The following is a 24,066-nucleotide window of genomic DNA, read 5'->3' as shown; positions in this document are numbered from 1 at the left end:
AGACATGCTGTATAGGTGAATTGGGTATGGATGTTTCCCAGGGATGGGTTGCAGCTGGAAGGGCATCTGCTGTGTAAAACATATGCTGGATAAGTTGGCGGTTCATTCCATTGTGAAGACCCCAGATTAATAGAGGGACTGAGTCGAAAAGAAAATGAATGAATGAACACCAACTCTCAAAAAGTTAAGATGCTTTGTAAAATGCAGTTAAATTAAGAGAAAATTGATGGAAATCTTTTCTTTGTACAATTTAAAAATAAATGCCTTTAAAAAAAACTGATCCTTTATATGACTGAATTTTGCAAAATGACCCATATTGTTCATAATTGTGGCTGTAAACTACAGCCAAACTTTACAATAAGCTTTAATTGGTTAATGTGTTCTAACATGAATAATGAACAACACTTGTACAGTTGTGCACTTGTAAACTAGGGCTATAGAGTTAATGCAGGTAGAGGTTTCAAGAACTAACAAAGAACATTATTAATTATGAATAAAAACACTTAATTAAATGTGTTGATCATTATTTGCTCATGTTAGTACTTACATACATTTGTACTTAAACCACGCCAAGGTATTCATAATTTATTTATGCTATTGTATGAAATTGGTGGTTGTACAAATGAAAACTTCCGATGCAAAACCTCTAAATGCCATCTAATTATTTATTTTTTTGTTAAAAAAAAAAAAGTTTTTTCAGGCTTACATTTGTAGGTTCAGTATTTGCACTTTTATAGCAAACAATACGTTATTTCCATTCCCTTTAAATTGAAATAACTGAATAAAAACATTGTTGAGAAAAATGCTAATTTTAGAAGAAAAGTTTTTTGCATAACAATCTTCAAATAATACCTAATTAAAGTCACATTTACTATATATAAACGATAGGTAATTTATCGAGATGAGTTTTCAGAAATGTTAACTTACCAGTACTCTCAATTGATAACCATTGCTTTCTCGACTTTCTCGACTCCAATTCCCAAACAAAACTGAGTAAACGGCCTTCATTTGAGTCAGATTTGTACTTTAACGGTCACATTCTCCACAGAATGCCGAGTACAAGAGTCACCATGGTAAAACGCGCCAAAATGCAGAGTTCCCGTTTCTCTCCTATTTGCTTTTATGGAGACATCAGAATTTTGCTATCGTTCCTTTATTTTTTTAAATCCTATGGTAATGACTTACTTTATTGAAATTTTACGAAGAGAGGGAAAAAAACTGATTACAATCAAAATAAACAAAACACTACACAATGTATGTAAGATAATGTATAAGGTTATATTAAAAAGAAAATATTTAGCTTCAAGTTAAATCTAAATAAATATAGGCCAAACAATGAACTTTTCTAAATGTAGGCTACTCAGTAATTAAAATAAAAACAGCTATTTTCAAATGGCACAAAAAAAGGACAAATAATGGAAGTACTCCGAATCTCATCTTTATATCAAGAAATGGTGCAACTTTGAAAACATAGAGGGTTAACAGAGTAAAAGCAGTTATGAGTTTCTGAATATTTTGTATGAGGCAAACTAAATGCTTGAGGTTCTGAGCATTACAGTGTCCTTCTGTTAAGGAAGTCAGTTGTTGTTTTTCTCAAAACATCCATATAAAGGTGTTATAATTTGTTACTCTGGTCTGCATTGAATGTGGTGTGCTTTTTAATAGCTCAGCTATCATTTCCATCTTACTGTCTAAATATTGGAAACCATCTGCAACTTAAACTTTTGAAACAAGCATCACAATTTTTCTGAAAAAAATTCATTTTGAGTCCATATTTCACGCATTATTTCAAATTTGCTGCTTGTAACAGACGGATTTGATGCATTTATAAGGGGTCTGTGGAAATTACTGCCATCAAGAAAAGCACAACTTGCTTATTTGGACTGAAATGATGCTCTTAAATGCACCACTAGAAGTTTAATATACTGCAAATATGCCAAGACATGTTACAGTATACTAGCATGCAGACCAGTTGAAATGGTGCAATAAAAATACAATGTGGTTGTCAGTCCATGGGTCTTTTGAATATGGGATTGATTGTGTCTCTGTTAAAGGCACATTTAACACGTCTGATGCGCTGTAGATCATGTCTGTATACTGAAACTCATAACTGTGTCACATACAGGGAAAATAGACAAATCAAGTGCCCTTCTCTTGGAAACCATTAAAATGAAAACGTACAGCATACATTCACAGGTAATAATGAGAAAAAAAGAAAACAGCCACCACAATGATGAAAGTGAAACACGCTTTAAGATAGACCATACGCATATAGATAAATAATCTGTTTTTTCAATGCTCCGAGAACCCCTTTCCTTTCACAGTCGTTGTAGATCTTGCATTGCAGACCAAAGTTAACCACAATTAATGTGTGCCTTAAAAGGTACAAACAATGTTATTTGGTAATTTCAAAATAACACAGTAACGCATTCCTCTTACAATAAAAAAATGATGAATGATTGAAAGAGTGACTAAAAGAGCATGAAATATGCATGTGATGTGCCTAAAAAGACAAAAAAAAAAAAAAGGTTTTGCTAAAGTGCAAACCAGAAGTAACCGATCCCACACATACTGTAAGCAAAAACTTTCCGAAATACAGCTCGTAATACTGATTTAAATAATAACAGAGTCATTTTTTTCTTCTTTTAAAACAGAGAAGCTACACTGACAGAATAAATGTACACCGGGACCATCGGCCAACACTTTTCCACCACCTAAAGTGGAGTGAAGCGCAGGGGTGCTTTTCTTTTTGAGGCGTCCCCTCAAAGCTCACATACAATCCTTTGAGTGATGAAGCGCTGGAGTCCCGTCCCGTCCCGTGCATGAAGATAAATGATGGTGGAGAGGAGTTAACAGATTTAGCCCACTGCTATGAGGAAACGGTGACCGGATTCAGAGAGCCATTGCGGCTGTAAAATCTAGAGAAGGCCTCCTCTAACACGGTAGTGAGACGTGGCTGATCCCCCTTGAGAGAGAGAGAAAATAAGAGTGTGGAAAGTTGATTAAAGTAAGCTCAAAATAATAATTCTTATAGTTATTGTAATTAGGATTGTTAGTAGCAGTAGTAGTATTTTTTGTAGAAATTTCAGGGTAATTTTCATTCTCAAATAGGGAAAAAAAAAAATAGATATTTTATAAGAGGTGGAGCAAAACACAACTGAAGTGTCAAGAACATACATATACACAGAGACTGATATAGGCATGGGCAATATGGGCGATTGCCCAGGGTGGCATCTTGCTGGGGGTGGCATGCGGAGACGGTGCCCCAGTGAAAGCTATGATATGATTTACCTTAAGCAAGTGTATTAATTTAGAGTAGTAATCCCAGAATAAAGACTATTCACTTTGCCGTCTTTTGCATGCTCAAGTTTGTTATTCTTTATGTGCAACCAAAACATCGCTGGTGAAAAAATTGATGCATGCACGTAGAAAACCATTCCCTCATGCCATGTGTTTTGCTCCTGCTCTTGGTGTGAATCCCGGTTGTTTAAATGCACACGGATAAAATAAACGCCACTCATCCTCTGTGAAACTAAATGCAGCGGCATGCAGCGAATTTTGAAAGTCGAAAAAAATTAAGTTATATAATAATAATAATAATATGATGATGATGATACTTTGACCAGCATGGCAATGAAACAAAGAAGAGATGAGTCAAATCTAAGACTACATAACAATAATTCTCAGTGATGACTTGGGCCTAAGACAATAGATAATTCTATAAAACACATTCTGTATTCTATAGAACTGTCATAATTAATATTCATGCAAAAGATTTTGTTAGTGATCTTAGCATGTCACTCAAGTTGTCTTTACATTGTTTTGCAGTAACATTTAGGACTGATTTCTGTTATTTATTCAGAATAATAATTGTATAATAATATATATATTATTAATAATAATTTTATTTATTTATAAAAAAATTGAAAAATTGAGTATTTAAAAAAAACATTCATAAAGAGAGAAAAAAAGCAGCATCAGGGTTATTACAACTAACTAAAACATATTTCTTTTATATAATCTAAGCTTTAATAAAACATATAAAATATATAATCATAATAAATCATATCAAATCATATAAACATAATAAATAATTAATCTATAAGGTCAAACTGAATACAGAAAAATGAAAAATATGAAAAAAAAAAAAAACTTTCACATTTCAGGTTGCCTCGGTCCAAATGAATTGTAATCTTAGAAAACAATAACGTAAATATTGTTCAACTATAACCATATTGTGTCAGATCAGCAACTTCTCATTAATGAGTCTATGTAAAAGAGTTTTAAATGTTTTAATTTATAAAAATTTAAAGCTTAATAGAAATTAAATCATTCTAAAAAAAATAAATCACACCAAAAAAAGCTTAGATGCTAAATTTGTTAATGCATTTTCCATAATCGATGAGATAAATATTAGATTTAGAAATTTTATTCTATTATTCTCCTACTTTGTCTCCCTACTCTGCATTAACTCAAATACTTCTGCATCTCTTCAATGTGAAATAATAAAATCTACAAGAACTCTAGCTAGAGTTACACAGATGGTACAGCAGAATTTCTTGCTAAAGTGCCAAATCAGACAGATGACAATACTGAAAAAAAAAACTGAGAAAGCCCTTCCTTACAGTCAAGAAACTGACTGTAAGAAACCGCAATGATTGCTTATTTAGGATTGTCAAGAGACAACCACTGTTTTCATGAAGAAAACAGACCGTGAACGGCAGCAGTCTTAATTGTGCTACCAAACAAAAAAGCCATCTTAATACAGATGGTAAAATAACCCCATATTAATTTCCACTACTAATACAGAGTGAAATCCTGCTGTTCTTCTGCTTGGCTCAGAGCTTAATCATTCAGGAATCAGTCATACTGTAGCTTATCTAAAAGTGTCCTCAAGCAACTGAATAATCTATTTTGAATTATTCTGAATGCTAACACCACAACTTGTTTACACGTGTTGTCAAACTTAGGCTGCGTCCGAAACCGCATACTTCTATACTATATAGTACGCTAAAATCACTATGCGAGCCGAGTAGTATGTCCGATAGGGGTGTAACGATACACAAAAGGCACGGTTCGGTTCACGGTTTTGGAGCCACGGTTCGGTACGGTTCGGTTTCTGTTTGCTGTGGGGTTAGGGTTGATGTCATGTTAACAGCAATGCTAAGGGACAATTCACTTAATAACAAGAACATCTTACCTTTTTCTTTATTAACTTTGTCACCGCATTTTTAGTACAGTCAGGATACCAGAGTAAACAACTAGAATTAAATAAATACCTCCAATATAGACTAGTCGGAAAAAAAAACTATTCTCTTTACTGCAGCCATCTTAACTAAGTAAACTAAAATTAAATAAATAACTGCAGTGTAGACCAGTGAAAGATCTTCTTCAAAAACACCATAATATCCACATTCTCCGATGAGAGGCTTGATCTCTGTGCTGACACAGACGCTCATTTTTGATTATATGGTTTCATTTAGATAGATAGGTTTCCGTTTAAATTAATGAAAAATATACATATAATGTGTTTGTAAAGTGTTTTTTCATGACATATTCACCAGTAAAATACATTGCGGTTGTGTCTGAAACTAATGTTAGGGTTGCAGCCGGCTGTATGTTTGCCTCCCGATCTCTCACTCTCTCTCTCTCTCTCCCGCTCCCTCTATGCCGGTCATTTATGTAGGTCCGCCTTCATGAAAGCTGATGCCTGTCATTTCTGTAGGTCCGCCTTTTTAACAGCTGATTGGTCAGGAGACCGACCTATCATCATTTGGCGACGCAGCGCGGGAATGTAAAAAGCAATTCAGGAAGAGCGGGAGAGAGAGCGCTTTTTCCTTTGATCTCGTTTTTCGTGTATTTTTCTGACATGATTATGATTTTCGTTGTTTTTGCTTAACTTTCGCTTGGGTAAAATTATTTTGCATTACTTTTGCCCACTTTAAGAAATTTTGTGAGGTTTGTACATTTTTATTTCAATTGATTTGTATATTATTTTTTAGCTCCGCTCCTTCCCGACAATATAGCTGTATCCTCAAGTTCAGTCTTAGTGTAAGGTGGATAGGGAAAATGTCATACGATTTCCATTTTGCAAACACGTAGAAAATGTATTGTTAAAGACATCAGGTAAGAGGTGAAGGTCATCTTTGTTTATTTTATTCAGTATAGGGAAGAATGCGGCGCACGGCGCTGAAGACCTTTTTTTTCTTTTCATCAGTTTTAGCGAGGTAAGAGGGGTTATTCATGAGTTAGAAGTATTTTATTATATTTATTTCTTTTGTTTGTCTTCACTATCACCCCCTTGTTCGAGTTTAACTAATTTTTGTTTGATACTTTTGTTTGAATTTGTTACTTTATTATATTATTTTATTAGTGTAAATATTACTTTTTTTGTATATTTGGGCATTATTCTGGTTTTACTTTTGTACATTAAATCACTCTTGTTGGCAGTTCTGTTGCTTACACCCTCACATTGTGAAATTACCACACTTTTTAAATGTTTTTCCTTACAAGTAAGTTTCGTGAAACAGTTGAGACAGACAGGCAGGCGCTTTGTCTACGACACAAATTCTATTCCTGTACTCAACTGGAAAACCAAAATGTTTCCACACAGATGACTTAAATGTGTCTGGGGGATCTGCAATCTCAGTACTATGTGAAGCAGCCATCCTGCGTCCAGTAGTAACGAGTGTGATGCAAGTCACATGACATAACATGCACTAAAATACTAACTTTAGAATATAATATTTAGAACAAATCCTCATCATTACTAAAACAATTTAATCAAATATGATATTAAAGATGTGTTTAAATTGGTTCAATTAGTTAGAGACAAGTGACGTCAACCTCAACAATGGGCAGCAGGGGGCGTGACTATTTCGGTTTGGTTTTAATATCGTTACACCCCTAATGTCCGAATTCATAGAACTCGAAAATCAGTAGGGGAGAAGTACCAGGATGACTTACTACTTCCGGCGAGATTCTGAAATGCGCATCCCATGCACGCTGCGCTATCCCATAATGCCCCATGAGAGAATTCATGAATGGAAGTGAGGAGACGCAACTGACGCAGGTAGGTCACGTGACCATGACAAACTGGCGGATGTAGTACGTCCGAATTCCATTCATACTTTTCACATTCATACTGTATAGAGCGTACTTTTTTAACGGCTGAGTAGTATGTTTAAATTCAAATGCAGTAGCTACTGAGTAGTAGGCGGTTTCGGACACAGCCTTAACTTTGTGACAATTGTTTTTTTTTAAATGTCAATCTTCATTGTTCAATCTGGATTAGTTTGATCTTACCAATACTGATCCAAGACAATAACATACCACCAATGAAAGATGAAATAGAAAAGTGGCCTAAAAAAAAGCAGTGACCTCTTACTGGACCAAGCAATAAACTATATACCTCATGAAATATACCAGAAAGAGCTCTGAGGCTGACATTACAGATTAGGATGTGTATGATTTTTTTCAATCCAACGATCATTAAGCATGTACTTATTTCATTTAATCCACACAAAAAATATATTTACAGTTAAATTTGATTCAAATTAAGTACTTTGGTTGATATTTACAAACGTTGTGGTGAAATGACACTAATGACACTATTTTAAAGTATAATTGTTAGTGTTCATGTAGATTAAAGAATCCTTATTAAATAGGTTAAAAATAAAAATTTTATATTTTAAATTACAAACAATTATACATTAATAAGTTTTATAATAAATATATATTTTGAATAAGTTACAAATAAACGCATATGGGTCAAATAGGAGTTGTCCAATTTTAGTGACCACGTTAAATAAAATTGTCAAAAGAATTTAATTATATTGCATGCACATAAAAAGAAAGTAATGTCTACTTCAAAACTTAACGCTTTAGTAACTAAACATAAAAACATGGATTATGTTTTGAAACATGACACTTATGTTGAAACGAAACGACATGCTTGTCCTGACCTGTGCATATCAAAATATAACATGTCATTAAATAATTCTTGTAAATATGCCTGGTAAGATTTTAAAACAAAAACTATTGATAGAAAAACTGAAATTTTGGTGTGAATCTTTAGGAAATGGTGAAAATAAACAAAATACAAATGTTATGTACAACTGGGAAAAAACAAGGTCGTAAAACATTTAAAAATTGTTGTGTTCAGCACATCTAAATGAAGCTTCTTACCTCACTAATGAAACCAAGCTGGACCAGTTCCACAGCCAACTCCTGTACATTCTCATCTAACACACACACACACACACATCATTCTTAAGTTAGTACTGTTTTTGCAATAATTACACATGCAGCTTATTTATTCCACATGCTCATGTTTAGATAGAGTGTTGCGTTTCTTTGATATTATTATAGTAGGTAGTGCTGTCGCCTTGTTTGAGCCTCGGCTGGGTCAGTTGATGTTGTGATGTTGTTGACCCCAAATTATTAAAGGGACTAAGCCGAAAAGAAAATTAATAACTGAATGTCTCTGATTATTTTACTTCTAGTTAAATTGGGTAATTTTTTTTGGGTTATCATTTGTATAAAAAAATATAATTATTTTTGTTTTGTGTTTATAAATATATGCAAATTAGAATTATAAATAATAATTCAGTATAAATAATTCATAATTTATAACATACGTGATGTTGCATTTGTGTCTGCATCAAATAAAATTGATAAATATGATAAAGAAAGCAATCAAATGAAGTGTCCAAATACTAATTAAGTTCTAATCATTTTAATTTTATGAAAATTAGGTGTCAACATGTGGCAATTCTTAATCAATCTGATGCACTTCTGAACAGCTCTAATGCTTCACTGACAGTTCAGAACAAAAACAAGAATGTTAGACCTGAAACATAAAACATAACTATGGTTTAAATCCCTGCTGGATTAAACCGAACATGTACTCGGGTAGCTAGCTAACAGTTTTACCATCTCAGCAAGCTTCTGAGCTAAGCTGACTTGAAAGACAAAACCGACTGCACTGATGCCCATTATAGCATCTCTTGCAGCTGAGAACGCAACACACTTGTGCAGCATTGTAACACGTTTAAGGGCACGACAGAATGTGAAATCCAACTGTGTAGCTGGAAGTGTTTACATAGTTGTGTAGAGTTTGTTTGAGGCCTGATAAAATACTCACTTGGTGCCAAATCACAACTCAAGTGTCGGTTCAGCTTATCTTCCAGTTTTAGAAGTAAGGTCAGCTATAAAAAGAGAAGTGAAGAGTTATGAACGTAGACTAAACCTATAACATCAGCCCAGTAATAAACACAGGGGACACAAAAAAAGAACTTACATGATGTTTCGCTCCTTCCTCAACAGGCTCAATGTTGCACTGCATCTGTACGACCTTAAATGAGAGAAACAGAAAGCGAGCGAGCGAGAGAGAGAGAGAGAGAGAGAGATTATGACAAAACACATGACCCCAAATAACCTAATAATAAAATAAATAATGCTGACTATATCCCATACAAATGTTTATAAAAAGTTCAAATTATGGTTTTATGGATTTGTTATGAAATACAGTAGCCTAGTGACATTTAGAATAAATATACAACCACCACCACAAGCATACATCATTAAAAAAGGAAAATACAGTATATTCTATTACTTCTAAAATGTTAACAATATCATAATAATTGATATAAACATTATTTTATCTAAACTAGTTACTATTTAATTCAAGTTTATCTGTATGGCACTTTTCACAATAATTATAGTTTCAAAGCAGCTTTACAAAACATTATTGCATTACAATCAAATTTAGAAAAGTTAAGGTTATCAATTACCATAACTTTATAAGCTACTAACAATTTTAACTAGTAACTAATAGCTTTTAACAAGTACTATAGCTTTTTACAGTTAACACATGTCAACTGAAGAATTTTTTATCTGAGCTGAGCGTATTTTTTCAGTTGATGCCAATAGAAGCACTGTTTTCAGTACACCAGGGGCCTCATGTACGAAGACTTGCGTGGAAATCTTACTAAAACATTGCGTACGCACAAAGCTGTAAATGTGCGTACGCAGAAAAAAATTCAGATGTATGAAACACTGCGTACGCCGAATCTCACGCATATTCTTTTGTACATCTGAATGAACGTGAAACTGAGCGCAACATGCACGAGCACAAAACCACTCCCTGCCTCCTCCCCCGTATGAATATGCTAATGACTATGCTAATTGCAAAACCCAACGAAAAAGCAACGGCAAAATCAAGCAAAAAGAGAAACTTTGAACAGAATGTGAACTGGAGGTGCTGCTTTCGGAGGTAGACTGGAGAAAAGCGGTGTTATTTGCAAGTTTGTTCTCCGGAATTAACAACAAAAGAAAAAAAATAGAGTGGGAGAGTTTAGCTGATACGGTTAACACAGTTGGGTCTGAACATCGCACTGAGTGCATTAAAAAAGAAATAGTGTGGTTTATATCTGTAAAATGTTGCAGTTCTCTTAGCAGTCTCAGTGGCGCACCTCATAAGAAGCATGTGATCATGTACTGACACGCTCGAGCATAAACTCGGCTCGAATCCAGCGTCTGATAAACTCTTTCTTCTTTTTTCCCTGCTACATATCAGATTTTGCCCACTATTTATCACGAGAAAGACAAGTAGGAATCACCAATAAGTTTGTGCATCATATTTTATTTGCACATTTATTGAATGGTAATGTTTCTGATTCACGCATGCAAATTCATCTTCAGATAGTGTCTTTATAGCAATGTGCGTGCAGTAGATAGCTCAGATTACATTGGGAAAACAGGCGACCGCTGCAAATTGTGCTTTAATGTTTAGCTGGTCAACTGTATGGTATGGAAACCTTATATACCTGCTAGATGAACCTGTCTCATACAGACGCCATTGCAAGGATCAGACACTTTGTAGAGAGGAATTTAACACAACTGCCTCTAGGAGTCGCCAATGGAAATAAAACAGACACGCACAAAAAATGTGCGTACGCCTGCCAGAAAGCTGCCGTGAAGCTGCGCACATTCCCACGTTCAGTTCATTGTTAGTAAATCCAAACGTGAGCAATTCTGAGCGTGAAACCTGGCGTACGCAAAGTTTTTTTTTCCCCAGCAGTACACCAGGAGTGTCTGTTTCACATGAAGCGCTAAGTGCTTTTTAAATCCACAAAAAAATTAAAAATAAAACACACTGTGATAGACTTGTAGACAACTGTATTGTTGGAGCTTAATGTTTCTGCCATTTTCCAATTTAGTGCTGATAAGAATGATAGCTCTTGATTTATTTGGCTTTAAAACTAGCGTAAGTCACTAAGACATTATGGATGCTGAAATAACATTCTTCTGAGCTGATCTCATACTGCTGTTTACTGCATGATGTGAGAAAAATTAAAACAGTAACTGCACTAAAAGTGAACGGAATAGCTTTACTTGCTTAAACCATGGCCTAAAAGAACCACAAGATCTCGACAGTTTGATCTATTAAACGCTTTACTTTTGGAACATTTCTTTTAATGACCCATGCAGCATGTGGTTAGAATGTGTGGTACCTTTTCGTTTAGCTTTTTGTGCGAATAGAATATCAGTTTGTTGTGACTGGTCTATCTACTAGTCAAAAATTATATGCCCTTAACCATATCTGAATTTCAGTAACAGAAGCTTTCTTAGGTAAACCTAGTAATCAAACTGAAATGTTGTTGAGCCCTTGTTCTTGGGAAGGACATGCAAAATGAATTGCCTCTATAACACAAAAACAACAACAGTAATGTTGACAACATAAACCAATCTCTTTGAGGCCTCAAGCTACAACTGTAGTATTTGAGGACTAGTACAAATCCGGTTTCCAAGTAGCCAATGAAGAATATAGGTTTTCAACAAATTTGCATAATTTCAACCTATGTAGGTTTGTACAGGAAACAAGACTGAGATTATTAAAAACCCATTTCAGGAAGTTTGTTCTTTCAGGAGAGAATTCAATCTATCCTTTAAACTATGATATAATAAAATGTAACAAATTACAACACCACAAACTACTGTCAAGGCTAAGTTGACTTGGGCTCAGATCCCGGACGAGCCCCCGTTTGTTACAGCTTAAGAGACAGTTCACACAGATTGCGTTTTTTCTTTCCAATGCACTGCTGTTCTATTGTTTTTCAATGTAAACACACAATTGACAGATGTTTGAGATGTTACCCTAACATCTGCATATGAGCAGTGCGATTTTTAGACAGCGCATCAAGTTAAAAAAACTTTAACTTTCACAAGCAGTGCTGCTCATCACCATCAGTTCCACAGCAGTAGGCATCAGAAACCTCAAAGGCGGGGTAACCATTGCTAGTTTTTATTTACAGGCGCTCAGTAGCTCTGTCGGGATACTCGAATGCGTTATGCTGCGTTTTTCTTTTTAAACCAGCGTTCTGTCTTGCATTTTACAAGCAATGTTTGGTGTTAATGAGCTCTAAGTCTATATGAAAAGTAATGCTTGGAAAAGCATAACAGGTGCACCTTAATTTTCAATACTTGGTCAATGTCTCCTTAAATCAGTCTATTTCTCACCTTCCTGGTCTCCAGCTCTGCGGGCTCAGGCGTGGGTGTTTTGACGGAGGGTGGCACGATGGGGGACTTGACAGCCTCTTGCTGAGGCTGCTGGGGGCAGGGCATGCCGAAGGCAGTTAGCGGATAGATACCATTCCTACATCACAACAAATAGAGTCCCTACATCAGTGTACATGTTTGAACACCGAGACTGCTTTCTTGAAGTTTAAATTTCAGTCCATCCCATTTCTCTCTGTATTAAATGTTTATTTTGCTCACCTCACATCTTCCAAGAACTTGTCAAGCTCCAAGGCAGGAAACTGTGAGAGTCTAATAGCACAAGAGTTTTGACGTCAAGGCAACTTATTTGATCCTCATGTATATCACAAAGAAGCAATTTCAAACAAAAAAACTAAAAAAACAAAACAAAAAAAATAGACATGACTCACTTTAGTTGGTTTTCTTTCCTTTCCATTATAACCTGATTGGGGTCCATGTTCTTGGTTATTTCTTCTAAAGCATTTTCAGGGATCATGTCTAAAAAACAATGGTTTCAATGTGTTTAGCATCTTATTATGCCATCAAGACAGTGACAGTCTCTATAATGACAAAGCTTAGCTCATGACTCACGCTGATGACTGACGATACAGTGTGCAGCCAGTAGTTTTAATTGAGGCACTTCAAACAGAGCTTGATGGAAAAGCAGCTCTCTGGCGGTGGGCCTCTTACTGGGGTCCACCTCCAGACACTTCTGTATAAACTCCTAAAACATACAAAGAGAAACATGAGACTTCACATGTATTATTTTGTATATAAACATATAACACACTAGACACAGACAGCATGTGCGGAAACAAAACAACAACAACAAAAAAAATTGAATAAAAAAGTAATTCATCAGATTATTATTATGAAAAAAAGGATGTGTGTATTTTTTGTAGTAATTTTTAGAGTTGTCAGGTATTGTCTATTAGTGTTACACACAGGGCCTGACATTAACACCCGTCATTTCACCTGTGGTGGGTTAGACAGACACCCCCACTAACCACTTTGGCTGGTTGAAAATAATTATAAAATTGACATTGTGCCTTATAAGTAAAGAGTTCAGTCTAAGACCGTTTGTCAATGATGCGTGCAGCACGACTGATAAGTGATTGCGCAAGCAAAAGAAAGTAGGTGAATATCAAATGAGAGGATGATCATGTGCACAGTGAGAAAAAGGCAATTCTTGCTCACTGACGAGTCGCGCACACAGCTGATGTGATGCACTCGAGTTAATGAAAAGCTCCCGTGTTCCGTTTCTTTGCGTGAAGCAACTGTGCCTGGAAACGCAACTTCTTTGAAATAGACTGAACAAAAAACAGTGCTCATGCATGAACAGTTCTGCTACTTTCAAGAGCGACATTTTTTTGTAAGCAGCAGTGGTTGCCGCTTTTGCTTTAACCATTCTTCGAACAGATTATTGACCCATTAACCGTGTGTGTGCGTTTATCCTTTCATTTTATACGGAATGTTTTTTCACCGGCTTTCTTTTTGTTAATATGGTTTAAGTATCATCCTTAAAATTAACATTGCTTTAATAGGAGATTAACTCTCCATTTTTCTATAGTTAACTGGTGATCTGGGACCTTTAGCCTGGACAGACTGCAGTGTATAGTTTAAGAAACATAAATTTAAAAATTTCGATTGCTTTAATAAAACTTTTGTTGCACAAAAAGTTATATTTTGCTTGTTTTGACCCATTATTTACAATTTGTGGCAAGTAAATAATTAGTTTGGAGTGGCCAAAAAAAAGGTAAATTATAGTGAAATCATGTGAAATAAAACTAATTGCAATGCGACACTATAAAAACACAGCCCATTTGCTCATGCTTATTGAGCAAGGTCACAGCACACAAAAAAGTTAAATGCATGAGGAAGCACAAAATCTAAATCAAGTAATTTGAGCATGCCAAAGTCAAATTAATGCATATTAAAATATATTTTCCCAGCAACATAATTTTGGCTAATGAAAATGGCGAGTGGCTAGTAATGTTGGAAAACTACTAGCCACAGTGGATGGTGATAAAAAAAGTTAATGTCAAGCCCTGGTTACACAATTCATCATATTTCAGGGAGCTGTCAGAACATACATATATGAACAACTTTAAAAGAACTGTGTGACACTAGCTGCTAATGTTGATCTTGTCATCAAAAAAAAAATATTATATATTAAAATCTATTAAAATAAAAATAAAACAACTATTTTTATATTGTGATAAAATCTTATAATTTTTATTTTTTACTTCAATTCCACTTATATACTTACTCTCTGCAGTGGGTCCTCCAGAGACTGGATGGCACTATTAATGGCTTCTTGTGAAACATATGAAGACTCTCCATTACTTTGGATTTCCAGCACAGCCATCTACATCAGTTAAAATGGAAGAAAACCCAAAACCCAAATCATTAGTCAGTCCAATCTCTTCACAAATAATCCACTAATAAACTCAACAACAAAAAAAAGCACTCACCTCTAAGGCGCACATTCCAAAGGAATAGATGTCCACGGCTGTAGTAACATTGGCAACAGCTGAAGTGCATGAGGGTAGAGGACAAATTGTGCCAAATCATTTTCACACTTGTGCACTGAAACAGGAATTAAAAATGCATTTTAAAACCTAGATTTACCTCCATACTCTGGAGCAAAGAAGTGCAAACTCTTCTGTTCCTCCCGACATGTTTTCACATGGTTATTGATGGTGTCTGGGGCCACTACAAAAAGAAACAGAAACATTAGCAACAAAAACAAAACCCATACTAGTTAAACAGTCACACTCGATATGCCTCAGCCCACCTGAGCCGATTTTGATGAGTCCGTTGTGCTGTATGAAAATGGTGTCACATGTCAGGTTCCCGTGGATAATGGGAGGTTCACATGAATGCAGATAGCTGAAGGAAGAATGATGAAAATGAGTAACATAAGCTTTCCATAGGACTTTCCACAAATCATTATTATTACTAAGCATATTAGTATTTGAACAAACAAAGAGATGGAAGTACACACACCTTAAGGCAGATAATATCTGAGTGCACCAACGTTTCCATGCCTAGAACAATCCAACAAGAGTTAATAATCTGGGAAGACACGTCTACTACAGTATGTAGAATGTTATTTTTTCAATCCCAGTTATGCTTTTTTATCAGCATAGTATGTGTTCAGCCTGAGGTTTCCATATTAGAAAAAAAACTTTTCTATTTAACATACAACATACAAGATTACTTCGGGAAGGGGTCACTACTTAGTTTGTCCACAAGGTGTCAACACTGAAAAGAAAAACTACTAATGACAAATAAAGAATAAATGGCCACATTTAAAGGGAATTGTGAGGAAATTAACTCCAACATTATACTCATATAACCTTTTATATGAATATGAATAAATGTTATTGCTCATAAAAGACAATGGATGAAGAATGCTTATAATGTGCATGTGTTTGTGCACATTACCAAAATTAATGTGTGATTAAATTAGTGATTGGTCTAATCAGCAACAATGATGAGACGGCCTACAGGGAGGAGATACAGCATCTGGCCACTTGGTGCACCGACAATAACCTGCTCCTTAACACCAACAAGACCAAGGAGCTCATTGTGGACTTCAGAAAGGGACGAACAGGCTCACAGGATCCCATCCACATCAATGGGATGGCCGTTGAGCCCGTCTCATCCTTTAAGTTCCTGGGGACCCACATCTCAAAGGACCTTTCCTGGACCACCAACACCTCCAGCCTGATCAAGAAGGCTCACCAGCGCCTATTCTTCTTAAGGCAACTGAAGAAGAACCAGCTTTCATCAGTCGTCTTGGTGAACTTCTACCGCTGCACAATAGAGAGCATTCTGACAAACTGTGTCACAGTCTGGTATGGAAGCTGCTCTGTTGCTGAGCGTAAGGCACTGCAGCCATAGAACTGCCCAACGCATCACAGGGACCACACTGCCAGCCATAGAGGACATCCAGAAGAAACACTGTTTGCGCCGAGCACGCAGTATTCTGAAGGACACCTCTCACCCTGCTCACAGACAGTTTTCTCTCCTGCCCTCCAGCAGGCGCTTCAGGCTCCCCCGGACAAAAACCAGCAGACTGAGGAACAGCTTTTTCCCCAGAGCTGTCTCCCTCCTGAACTCTGCCCCCCACTGACTCTTTTGCCCCCCCCAATACACCCCCCAATCTCCTCTAACTTATACTCCTCGCAATAACTGCACTGTTTAACATTTGCACATTTAAAAATTTGCACATTCACTGCACCACCTTGAACTGTTTACTTATTGAACTGTACATACCCACTGCATATGGGCATTTGTAATTATGTAGACACCCACTATAAATATACACTTGTAATCTAGTACTGATTATTAATAGCAACCTGTACATATATTCATATATTGTAACATATACACTTGTAATCATGTTTATTTATCTGCACACTACTGATTATTAATAGCAACCTGCACATATATTCATATATTGTAAATCTGTTCATAGCTTATCCAACCTGTATATAATGTTCATAGTACATCCATCTGTAAATATCACCATAGTTTTCTATAACTGCACTTTATAACTTATTCCTGTATCCTGCACTTGCTGCTATTGCACTGCTGGTTAGATCTAAACTGCATTTCGCTGCATTGTACTTGTACATGTGTAACGACAATAAAGTTGAATCTAATCTATCTAATCTAATCTAATTATACGCAGAAATGCTGTGCGTTCAACTGAGTGTATGCCAGTATAGTATAGTTCAAAATATGGCTAATAGCAAACATAATATCTAAGAATGCAACAAATGTAGAAAATATAAGATAAGCAGGAAAGCTGGGAAATGTAGAATAAGCAAGGAAATAAATGCAATCTATAATTCTTAAATAAAAATATGAATAAAGGGCCCAACTCATACTAAAAAGCCTTTACTTAATGAGACCTTTTTAAGACCTTGGTTATTAATTACTTATGTATTTGATTTTGTACCAAAAACACATTTATAGTCAACTCAGGAATTTAAATATATTTGCTGATCTGGGCAATCCTTGTGGGTAGCCAATTATACCCAACATTTAAGGAAGCATATTAAGTGATTTTGTGAAGTATGTTAGCTCTGTTGTCTGTTTGCCCAATTAGAAAAAAAGCAGCAATCGTACCTTTTCATTCATGGTCTTATGATTCTTCTTTGTCTTCTTTAGAAACTGCTTCAGGCTCCCAGAAGACATGTACTCTGTGATAAAAATAACCTGAAGAGGATGACAAAACAAACAAAATCTTATGATTAAAAATATATATCTAAAAAGAGGACATGGCTCATTTGCTGTTGTTATTGTGTTTCTTACCCTGGCTCGGTTCTCCTTCACATCTGCCCAGTATTTGTGGAACTTGACTATATTCAAATGTTCCAGCTGGATGAGGTTATCAAACACTGCTTTCACTTTTTCCTAGGAAATATAAAAACAGTGGATTTACAACAAGGAAGTGTTGATGAAGCTGTTTGACAGAAGTATGCAACGTAGCATTTTAATTTTAAAAAGATCAGGTTATTATAATACAAAATACATTGCTTTTCATGGCTGTGACTGCATTAGTCACATGTGATTATGGGAAATGCAATCGACAACATAGACGGTAAAGCCTTTCAAAACACAGCCTCTAAAATTACTTATTGAATTCTACGATGAGCGTCTGCCAAGCTGAGCAGAGCGCAGTATGTGGACGGGCCAAACAGATGGCTACCCACTGCTCTACGCCAGGCATTAATGAATCCAGTTTGATTAAAAGCTCTCACAGGCAATGACAAACTGAAGTACGCTATATTAAAAGGAGAAGAATGACCTTATTAATATTTCAGCACTTAAGAGACAGTTACATAACCACAGAAAACACTTTTCTTAAGCAGCTAAAGGCGCTGAGTGAGAATGCTGTTTCCACAAAGTTTTGGCAGCAAACTGGTCAGACCACTTTGTGTAAGAAGCTTACACCCAAGAAACGAAGGAAAACGCACTCGTTCTGTTCAAGCTGTTCTAGTGCTCATTGCAGTCAAATTAGTACTAGTATCGCTAATTCACAGCTTAACTTGAAAGGAAGAAAACAGGAAGCATTAAGCTTGAATCTGCAGCTGAGTATAGAGATAATAATCAACAGACAGCAATGCAAAAAAATACTGAAACCTTGACGAAAGTTGCAATGCAGCTGTAACTGCACACCTCCTTGGACGACGATATAGAGTACAGTATATACTGCACAGTGAGTTGTGCTGATAATTTAATGAGTTAAAGGAACAATTCACTTTTTTGGAAATAGGCTAATTGTCCCCTTAAGTTAAACAGTAAATGAAATGTTTTTTTAATCTATCTTTATGCCCTTAAGGTGAAACAAAGAAAAAGGAGGGGGAAGCAGAAAGTCATGTTACAAAAAAGACAGACAGAGGGTCACAGCAGACAAGCAGAAGCCATGAAACTATATAGTCGATCTCTATGTCTGATAAGAGCCCTTTTAGCTTAGCTTAGCATAGATCTTTGAATTGAATTAGACCATTATCATCTTTTCATTAGCAAGCTTAACTCTTTCGTAGTTATATTGTATAAGACAGATGAAAAAAAAAAAAAACAACACAAAAGATTTATACTTTCTAGGTCGATAATACAAGGAATTATACTCTCATTCTGGAGTAAAATTCAATTGACTTTGGCTGCAGCAGGGGCAATTACATTATGCTGATTTTAGCTGGGGACTATTTTCAGGCACTACATAATATTATTGCATTGCTGCAATCATGGCATGGTAGCAAAGTCCCACAATTATTACGCCAAAATGAAGAGTTAAGCTATACTGATCTAAAAATTAGCAACATTTCAATTTCTGTCAGTCTTTAAGGATGGTGAAAATACAAAAGATTCAAGTTTTATGTAGGAAAATTATCAAAAGTCTTTTTTTGAGCAAGATGCTAATGGTCTAATCAAATTCAATGATTTATGCTAAGCCAAGCTAAAAGAGCTCCCGTCTGACCCAAAGACCCGCTGAATGAACTTAAAAGTGGTTAAACTCAACTTTAAATAAGGTTAACTTTAAATATACTATTGCCTAAATCTTAACATGGCAGAGATGATAATGTTCATGTTTAGTACATTATATTATTTTTATTATAATTCTGAAGTTAATTGAATTTTGAAAAATTGAAATCTGTGTTGGCATAATATGATAAAGTATGTTTAGTTAGCTTAAATTGTAAAATAATGAAACTCAGTAATTTATTCTAGTTATTTATTTCATTACTTCAGTGTCACATGATTGTTCAAAAATCAATCTAATATGGCACTCTGGCATTATAGTGTTTTTTCTTCATGATGAATATTGTGGACAGCAGTTGTGCTGCAGTTTAATATTGTAGTAGAAACCATAAAAAAATAAAAAAAAAACAATAGGCGGAATTTATTTTAAATTTGTAATGTTATAAAGATCTTTACTGTCACTTTTGCTCAAATGTATGCATTCTTGCTGAATGTTAAAAAACCCTTCTGACCCCAAACTTTTGAAAAGTAATGCTTGTTTGTCTAGATTATTTGTAATAACTTTGTCTGTAAATCCCTCATATCAACATGACGTCATTTAGGTCATGCAGGCTACTGGATAATGTCAACATGGTTATGCTGGCTCTGTTTTAGCATACTTGAATTTGATCTCTGTCTAATGTGGTATGTAAATACTGGATAAAAATCAAGCCATACAGCGATTTTTTTCCTGATGAATATCCCTTAATTTCACCCGCTACTGGCTTCACAATTACCTAAATCTTTCTCATAACAAAAATAAGGCAGGCACAGAGTCTGCAGTTTTACCTCTTGTAATTTGAAGTTCTTGCGCTCAGAAAACATGACCTCATTCCACACCACCTCCACACCTTCTTCAGTGTCCATGGCAAGATAAGCATTGTCGATACCTGGGACATTTCGCTGGTTAACCTGTTGGGGGTAATGAATGTTTCATTTAAAAAACAAGAATGTCATTCTTGTTCCAAGGCTACGTATACTACACATTCTCTAGGCATATGACAGCAACACATTTTTTGTGATAAGTGCTGAAGATTTTATCACAACATTAGCAAAAAAGGGTTACTTTAACAGGTGTAATAAAAATAACATTTTTTGTACTCTTCTATGCACACATTTTCAGGCCAAAATAAGGTAACATTAGAAATAAGGTCAATATTGTGCATATGTAATATGACAGAACATGATATAGTTTAGAGGTGTGAACCTATACTGGTCTCACGGTTCGGTTACGATTATCATGCCTTCGATTCAGTTCAATTCGATATTTCGGTGCATCACGGTGCATTGACGATGCTTCCCATATACAGTGTTATATTTTAGAGGAGAGGCTATAACAAGCTGTCTGTATAAACACACAGAGACACAGCACCACACTGTCTCTCATTCAAACACAAACATAGAAAGCACCAAAGAAACAAACACACGCGCCCACACACACACACACACACACACACGCACACACAAACACGCACACACAAACACGCACACACACGCACACACACACACACTTAAGCCCTCGCAACAGGGAGAGCTCGCGAAGAGCGGAGCAGAAAAACGAATAAAAAAAAAAAAGCACTTTTCTGACGGTCCCTTACTGAGAGCTCCTCTCAGCGCGAGCTATCCTGGCTAAACACATATTGCGAGGGCTCAAACAGAGCAGTGCTCGTAGTGTGGAGCAAAAAAAAAGAAAGACAGCTGTGAAACATAACCAGCTTTGTCTTTTTGTAGGAAACACACTTTAGATCTTTTTAGGGTAAGAGGTTTTTGAGTTATTGCCGTCTATAACTGAATGTGTGTCAGAAATATCGAAAAGAAAACCAACTGAACCGCGCTCCTTTCTGGCGCCCTCTTGGATATACAGCGCCCTTAGCATTTGCCTATGGTGCATACGCCACGGACCGGCCCTGAGTTGGCTGAGTGTTGTAAATACTCGCGCTCACCTCCCTAGCGACAGAGAGCATAGGAGATAAATGACGTCAGTACATAATAACCGGTTATGATTATTACTGAACCGATACTGAATTGTCCGCGTCTGCATCGCGGTGCACCAAAGAAACAATTAATTTTGACACCCCTAATATAGTTCAAGTTGTAAACTTGTATTTTCTTATTATGTTATTTATATTTTATGTATTGTCACTAATAATTGTTTGTAGAGCAAGTAGTTTGACTGTCTGCAGTCGTTTATTATTCCTAGTCATTTCCACATAGGCAAACAAATCAGAAGCTTTACTGAAACAATAGCAGAAAAGAGCTTACTTCCGCACTGAAGAATTAGGTCAATATTGTGTCACTGAATCGTATTGAGTCTAATCATCTCTTAAATAAAAATTATAGGAAAACACAATTGAGCAAAAAAAAATTATAATAATTATTTATTTATTAATAATTATAACTAAGCAACAATGATCCATTGTTCAAGCAATATGTATACATGATGTACCTCTTCTCTCCGCTTCTGCCAGCGTCCACACGGGCTTTCCTCCAGAATCTCAGATTCATCTTCACTCTCTTCCTCCTCATCCTCAGTAGCAGACGGTGCAGGCTGTGTTACTGTGGACACCGGTGGAGACACCGATGAAACCCCCTGTCCTGCAGGTGGAATGGCTGTGGACTCAGACTTCGTGTCCATGGTGGACGCAGGGGCAGGTGCGGCACTCTGCTTTCCTTCTTCAGACATAACTGACTGACAACTGACAGCCCTGTCCTGAACCGCCACACAAAAAGAGGTCTGGCTGACTCACACCTCGAGGGCAGGAGGCAGAGAGCTGCAAAGTCAGGAATTGTGAACTTAGCACAAACAGATGTAATGGATGCTTAATCAATATTAACTTAAATGAGTTGTCATGAGAAATTTAAAGATTCATTCTTTTTTAGAAATGAAATTCAGGGTTTACAAACTTAAGATTTTTTCCCTCTTTAGCATCAGCAAGAAGTCTAGAAGACTGCAGTTTTAAAGCACACAAATATTTTATAATGTTCATTTGCTATATAAATTCCCAGGACTTGTACAGTATCCAATTGATTTTCCTAATATCTTTAAGTCTTCCATGAATGTTTAAATATACGTCAATCTTTCAAGTGGATGATCACCTTTCATCAAATCTATTGTTTTACTATTGTTAACACCTATTCTTGCTTTAAGGCTAAAATAAAACTTAAATTTCACTTGAAATGTTGTGTGTGTGTGTGTGTGTGTATATATATATATATATATATATATATATATATATATATATATATATATATATATATATATATATATATATATGTTAAACTTGGAGTGTGCCTAATCTTAAATGAAAGAAGATCTAGTTAAATTTGGATTTAAATATAACTTAAAGCAGCAGGAACTGTCTGCTTGTAACGTTAAGTACACCTTCGGTGTGCGCTTTGTAAGTTTCAACTTCAAGCTGAACACTAAGGTGATTTGTTTACCTCATAACAACTGGAAAAGTCAGTAACAGCTGATAAAGACTTTATGTTAGCGATGTTGACATGTTACTCCTTAGAAGACTTCAACTCAAACAAGGCCACAGTTTATATTCAAGCATTATGAATAGACTACAGTCAAGTATTACAACTCAACGATTAAATCCACCATGACAAATACATCATACAAACGCAATGCTGAATGTCTTACTTGAGTTTATCCTGAGATGTGCGGCGTCGCCAGCTCGCCGGAAGCAGCTAACCGTCGGTAACCGTGGACACGGAGGAAGAAAATCCACAGACAATGAGGGGAAAACGAGGGATCCGCAAACAGTATGGGTGTGTCTAGAGGTCCAGCCTTTGAATGGAGATTTACAGATCCAAGAAACTCTAAAACACGAAATGACCCGCAATTGCGAGAAAAGCTAGCGGCGCAGCTCCGAGGCCTCCGGAGCCTTCGCGATTAACGTTATTATAAACGAAAAACTGTTTCCTCCTGTAGTAGGTGTTAAATAAAATAATAAAAGATCAAAACTTTCGGTCCAGTAAAGACAGCTAAAACTGAAGCACAAATACTGCTGGCTGTCAGTTTTGATGCGTTTTGTCGGCTAGCCGCGGATGCTACACTCCCCGATATTCGAGTTCTTCACTAAAGTCTTCACAGAACGCTGCGTTTCTAGCAAAACACTAAAATAATTCGACACTAATAGACCTAAAGTAATTCAACATCAATAACCCTGAAAAGGCTACAGGTAAATGCGACAGCTCCGAGTTTTGCGGTGCGCTGTTGCTTGTTCCTGTATGAAACACCTCCGTCGTTTGTTAAAAGCGAGTGCACATCAGGACCAAGTTTACACAGCGCCATCTACCGGAAAGAATATTGTGCTGACACCGTCACCGATTTTACCCTCAGTGACCTCAAAACACACTTCTGTTCTTTCTACAGAATTTCTCCATAAATTATGGAGAATATTAGGTAAAACAAACAATACAAAATCATTTATTTCATAAAATTATTAGACACACATTAGTATAAAGCAAACATATACATGA

The 24,066-nt window shown here is 36.0% G+C and overlaps 1 protein-coding gene across 2 annotated transcripts; it reads right to left on the bottom strand.

Moving 5' to 3' along the window:
* Nucleotides 1-1,416: 1,416 nt before the first annotated feature.
* On the bottom strand, nt 1,417-23,812 carry nrbp1 (nuclear receptor binding protein 1). 2 transcript variants are annotated; one of them, XR_012395664.1, is made up of 18 exons: nt 23,225-23,812; nt 22,025-22,349; nt 20,368-20,490; nt 17,869-17,970; nt 17,683-17,772; nt 15,550-15,590; nt 15,338-15,432; nt 15,172-15,255; nt 15,015-15,073; nt 14,810-14,908; nt 13,132-13,264; nt 12,951-13,038; nt 12,781-12,831; nt 11,082-12,658; nt 9,302-9,960; nt 9,146-9,209; nt 8,188-8,243; nt 1,417-2,965 (listed from the first exon to the last, which is right to left on the bottom strand). XR_012395664.1 is itself a non-coding variant. In NM_001045189.2 (18 exon segments), coding segments are annotated over 17 exon segments (1,608 nt in total). In that variant the 5' UTR covers nt 22,262-22,349; nt 23,225-23,811; the 3' UTR covers nt 1,421-2,869.
* Between the last annotated feature and the right edge of the window lie 254 nt (nt 23,813-24,066).

The sequence above is a fragment of the Danio rerio genome, chromosome 20 (assembly GCF_049306965.1).
Source record: "Danio rerio strain Tuebingen ecotype United States chromosome 20, GRCz12tu, whole genome shotgun sequence".
Classification (NCBI taxonomy): Eukaryota; Metazoa; Chordata; class Actinopteri; order Cypriniformes; family Danionidae; genus Danio; species Danio rerio.
The sequence above is the reverse complement of the archived record's forward strand: the minus strand, read 5'-3'. Positions and strand labels throughout refer to the sequence as shown.